Here is a 5858-nt window from a genome sequence, read left to right on the forward strand (position 1 = left end):
GGCCTCCTAGTTGGAGATGGCGTCATTGGTCTCTGTCTTTGCATCCAGCTTGGGGGTGGTGTCATCGACGTTGCCCTTTGTGCCGAATTTGCCGACGAACACGTGGAACAACTCTTGCCAGTGGGTGTAGTTCGATGGGTGAAACTTGAGAGAGAAGGGAATGTGTGTATGCACATTGATGGTGGAGAGTATGGAGGTAGTGGAGTTAGTGGCCATGGTTGTAGCAGCATGCGTACCAAGAGGCGCGAGGGTGAGGGTGAAGGATTGCAGGGGTGCGCACCCCAGGACGACGACAGCCCTGGTCAAGAGGGAGGTAGGGGGTCGGATTAGGCTAATGCCATAAAAAACTAGAAGTAGAAGAATAATTGCAAACTAATCCGATCCCCCTCTCTCGGGCAAGGCTTCCCGCAATGGGCATCCCTCCACCACCTCTAATTTTCATTCTCCTTACTCCTTCACCATCTCTAATTTTTAACGGAGTTTAGCCAGTAAGGTTGGAGCCCACCACCGCCTTTAAGATCCACCCCTGACTGTTTGAGATGACAAGATTCCTTCCTTCGTCCTGGCACATCAAGTTCGATTTCCAACTGCACCACGAGACACGGCACATGATGATGTACTGGCCTCTCGTCCCTCTCCTTTAGGGCACCAAGCATGAATACTGTGACGCAGATATTGTCTTCCATGCCGGTTTCAGGTGATGCCACTCTTCTTGCTTTCCACCCGCCACCTACCTGCAGGTCCCTTCTCCTGCTGGCAGCATTTTACTGACATTGGCAGATGAAACTGAAAGAAAGCTTGCCATCTGATGGAGAATTGGCGGTCAGGATCAACAGGGGTCATTATCTAAAAAAGGGATCAACAAGGATCATTATCTAAAAAAAGGGATCAACAAGGGTAGAAAAACATGGACCATATTGTCCTTTTCATTTGACGGCTTAATCAAAATTTGACTCTGAATCTTTGAGCCGTTCCTTGATGCTCATTGGACAGGTTATTATGTACAGCGTTGGTACATTGTATATGGATCTTCATGCAAGATGTGTTTGAATAATCTTCTGACCTCATTACGTCCTGAAGACAGAGAATTGTTTACTCCACATCAGATGTCCTGCAGATCATTCAGAACCTGATTATACCCTGAAGAGAAAGATTTGTTTACTGCTTCTGTTCACATCAGATGCCCTGCAGATCATTCAGATCATATATTCCATCAACATGTTCTGAAGATCGATAGAGTTTTTTAAACATGCTCCGTAAGTTTATTCATTCTCAACTAGTATTTTGTAGCTGCCACCCAACAGTCCAATTTCCCTCCTGATTCTTGGCATGTAGAACGAGTTTGGAGAACACACTGAAAACTGGTAAGAGACGACCACACGCTACAATTTTATCTGCAGACTGCAAAAGTCCAGTTCAGGTCCTTTTCTTGTGGGCACACGCTAGAAATTCTTGTGGTATTCAACATGGAAATAGCTGCGATTACTTGTCACAGAATTTGTTGCTTCCATGGCGGGCAGACGATTCCAGAGACATTTTTCTAGACAGGGATATAAATGCTGGATCCAGAGGAACGACAAAAACTGCTAGTTGAATAGAAAGGACCATTTAATATGCAGCCAATATATCATCATAGGTGCAAACAATATTCTCCAACCAAACCCAAATCATCAGATCCAATCCTCTTCAGATCACATTGCACTAAAAGTTGCAAACTGTCGCAAAAAAACAGCATGAACTGATGTCACAATTCGTCCTTTCTCTCGCTAGCTGACATGAGCAATAAGATTACAGAACAGGAGGAGATTACACATTATGCAAACTTTACAGTACAGTACACAAGAAACCTAGAAGCTATTTGCGCAGAAGTTATGTGCTGTGACAGTGGCAGCAAGGTTCGAAGTTCTTTAGGCTCTGATGCAGCACTGGAAATAGCTCAGGAACTTCTTCCTTCCCTGCATCAATAGCAATCAATGAAGTTATTGGCCAGAGTTTGGTAGCACTAGTCAATTGCATGCAATGGGACCCATGATGCAAAATGGTGGGGAAATCACTAAAGACGGTCAATCATATGCAACAGGATGATGGTAACAGAAGGAAAAGTTGAACATGCAATTGTTTGCGTAGAACAAGACTTTGATGGGTACGTGAAACATGTCACACTATATATGGGTCACAAAAATAACCATATGATATATTCACACCAACTTTACGAGTTGTTAATTGTGGCCACAATTCTTCAACAGGTAGGGCATTGATAGAATAGTGAGCCAACAACCTGAAAGTGACGAACCACACTTCTTTTCTTGAAGGAGAACTTTACTTAATCACAGCCAACTAGGCCCTATTTGGTTCAACTTCTGCTGCCTTTTGCTAATCAGAAGAAGAAAGCTGAATCAAACAATCAGCTTTTGAAAATGGCTTCTGAGAAGCAAAAACTGCCATTATTACTGGAAGCTATAAGCTAGTCTGGAGGAGCTTTTGTAGCTTCTAAGGGATGATGTTACAAGGGATATTACATATATTATACATCTTATCCGTATCAAAAGCCAATTCAAAAGCATCTTTTTTATAAGCAGCTTTTCAACGACAACTTTTAAAAGCAGCTTTTGAAAAAGCCTCAGCCCAACCAAACAGGGCCTAAACCACATCTAGTATAATCCCTTGAGAAAGAGCAAGTGAGCAACACTAACCACCGGCACTAATTGTAATCTTTCGAATATTTTATCCCTAAAGCTGCGCATAACCTAATTGATTCACATCATTTTTAGCTCAGCAAGGATGTAAGTTCTTTGTAATTTGTTGCTTTCCAGGGTTCTTGATGTAAAAGGGGACTGTACTGCTCTCAAAGTTTAATATAATCCCTTGTTGAAAAAAAGAAAAAGATGATTTGCATGCAGAAAACATTTGTTATGACGCATCATGACATCTACTGGTGAGATTAGCTCAAATTACACAGAAGACAGAGTACCCACATGCATTTGTATGATGCTGCAAGGTCCTAAGTGGACCACCTCTCTTAATGCCAATAGGACTGGAAGCATGTAAACCCACACATCAACACACCTTAATAATTTCCGGGGAAAACAAAGAAGAAATGTTAATACACACATGATGAGTGCTCTCGTTAACTTTCTGCTCCCCAATTGTCCAGCGCCAGCAATCAGGCCAACATCATGCTGAAGATTCTAAAACCTGCCACTGATGGACAATTGTACGCCCTCAAGTACTATCATAAATCTAATTTATTTTGCCCCAGATAACCTTCTCTCCACTCCAAATGGGCAATGACGTGGCTCGTAGATCAATACAGCTAATAATTTAGAGGACTGCAGATTTGGAGGCTAGGAAAAATTTATGGGCCTGTCCTTGTCATCCAAGTTGGGATAAGCACTACTACTGCTACCACTGTCCACTGCATGCGCATAACTGGATGCAATAGCCTGTGCCATCTGCAATGGCCTCATCAGATTTGGCCACAGTTCCCATCTCTCCATCAAAGCGTCGCCATTGCTACTGATGTGATGATACTCGGATTGGTCCAGCGCGTGCACTACCATATAAAATTTAGGTCAATATACGCCCTGCTTGTTTCTAATTTTCCTAAACTGCACTGTTCAAGAACAATCGGCGTCGCTATTATAAACTAGGTTCTCTTCTGTCCTCTAACAATTAACTAACTGGGGATCGGTGTTTCTACCATGTGTAATTTAAATGGCGCATGCATTTCATTTGGCCTCATGGAAATTTTCCGATGTTTAATAAAAAAATCAGGCAATAAATTCCAATTATCTAGAGCTAAATTTCTACCCTTCGATTATTTTGTTGTTTCGGTTTCATGCCCTGCAATTAACTCCAACCAACCGAATTTCGATCAGTCGATGGAGACAAGGTGAAAGACATATTGCCTCCCAAATCTAAGAAACTAAACTAATTTACACACAAGTCATGCTTGATAACGAGTTAACAGTCTAATAGTATCGGTGAAGTTAACCCTGAGCTGTTACCGTGGGGGAATCGTCGTGGAGCGGCCGGCGGTGGCCGTCGGCCGCGGCGGCGGGGGCAGGCTGGACTTGCGCCTGCGCCTTCTGGAGGTCCTCGTCACCGCCGAGGCTGGCCCTGGAGAGCTCGCGCTTGTTCTGCTTGCGCATCTCGCGGATCTTGGAGAAGTCCATGGAGTAGTCCGGCACGGCGCCGTTCTTGACGTCCCACTCCCCGAACGCCGGCACCGTCATCCAACCCACCGCCCCTTGGTCCTGCACGAGAACAGCGACCCGATTCAGCTTCTCAGATGAACGCCGACGGCCAAAGATTGGAATTTTGCGGCTAATGTTGCGCGATTAAAAAATAATAGGCCGGTGGAGGAATCAGGAAGGGAAGAGGAGCCCGTGAAGCTTCGGCTGTTCTTCCCCTTCTCACGCCTCGCCTCTGGATCGCTGGATCGTTCACAGCCAAATCGCGTGTTCTTTCCTCTTCTCGGTGAAGCTTAAAGTGACAACGAACAAAAAAACAAAACAAAAGCTCGTGCAGAATCGATGCGTAATTTTCCCAAGAAACCAAGACATAGAAAGTGGGTTTTCCCCAGAAACAAAGCCATGGCCCCTAGATGGAGGATGGGTGGAACTAAGCTAGCTGCTCATACCTCGTTGCGGTTCTCCATGGACGATAGCCTTCTCTCTCCTCCCTGCTGCTGTGTCCAACCTGCCCTCTGCTTGCTTCCTGTGACTCTGCAGCCGCTTCCCCTTTTGCTGCCGTCGGAGGGGATTAATCCCGAACGGTGTTGGCGTCCGGAGAACGACGAGGTTATAAAGGCCAAGACGGGCCGGCGTTACACGAGCTGCGCCTACCGCCTGCTACTCCTGCTCACTTAGCCTCTGCTAATCGCGATCACTCCTCGTGATTAAGAGGCGCAGATGGTGGTGGACTGGTGGCTGGGAAGCGGTCCCCCCCCCCCCCCCCCCACGGCGACGCATCGGGCGCGTGACCCGCCCGCCACCCATTGGCTTGCCTCTTCTTCTTCTAACTCCGGAGCAGAGTGGACCCGGGGTGAAGGTGTAAAGGGTGGGAAGGCCGGCGAGAAGCGGCGGGGAAAGGCATGTGGGCCCGGATGGGTGCCGCCCGCGGTAACATCGGTCAACGGTCAGCCGTGACCGGTCTCGTCCACTGGGCCTGGTCGTGGACTCGGTACACATAGCTTTTCTGCAGTGGTGCGGTGCCGTGCCGTGCCCTGCCGTGCTGTCTTAAAAATGACCAGGTAAGTTTGTTAGTTTCAATAAAAATATAAATATTAAATATAGTAATATTAAATATAGATTTTAAATATAAAAATGTGAATGTGTATGAGAATATCGTCTAACTAATATGTTAAAGACATGTTATAGTTTAATTAAAAAAAGAATAAAGAAATTATATCGAAAAAGAACTTACATAAAAAAGGTGAAGGAAATTTTTCATTGATTTTTATTAGTAAAATGGATCTAATACCTATAGCCGATAACGAGATAGTGAAATTAAAGGATAAAGATAGATAGTAAAAGTGAGTAAATTATTTAAATTTTTTAAAAAATTATTAGGTACGAGAAGAGGAGGGGAAGATATGATATAGGAACCAACTCGTATTTTATATAGTAGAGATTATTTATTTTATTCATTATTTTTCTAAGAAAAATGATTCTTTATTTTGTTTTGGATATTTGTACGGTTTTTCGATCACATATGAGATTTTCCTCTTCCAGTGAAATGATAATGGGACTATTAAAACGAGGAAGATTTTTTCGTTAAAAAATAGCTACTATGGTCTCGACCTCGTCAACCTTAAAACTTTTGTTATGCGGTTTATTAAAGAAAATTTGCCTTAC

At 44.2% G+C, this 5858-nt stretch overlaps 1 protein-coding gene across 1 annotated transcript; it reads right to left on the bottom strand.

Annotated features, from left to right (window-relative positions):
* Positions 1 to 1590: 1590 nt before the first annotated feature.
* LOC133907296 (uncharacterized) lies at positions 1591 to 4960 on the bottom strand. The gene is made up of 3 exons (XM_062349298.1): positions 4643 to 4960; positions 4008 to 4256; positions 1591 to 1955 (listed from the first exon to the last, which is right to left on the bottom strand). Exons 1-3 carry the CDS (start codon positions 4658 to 4660, stop codon positions 1908 to 1910), a joined length of 315 nt encoding a protein of 104 aa, XP_062205282.1. The 5' UTR covers positions 4661 to 4960; the 3' UTR covers positions 1591 to 1907.
* Positions 4961 to 5858: the final 898 nt, after the last annotated feature.

The sequence above is a fragment of the Phragmites australis genome, chromosome 24, assembly GCF_958298935.1.
Source record: "Phragmites australis chromosome 24, lpPhrAust1.1, whole genome shotgun sequence".
NCBI classification, from domain to species: domain Eukaryota; kingdom Viridiplantae; phylum Streptophyta; class Magnoliopsida; order Poales; family Poaceae; genus Phragmites; species Phragmites australis.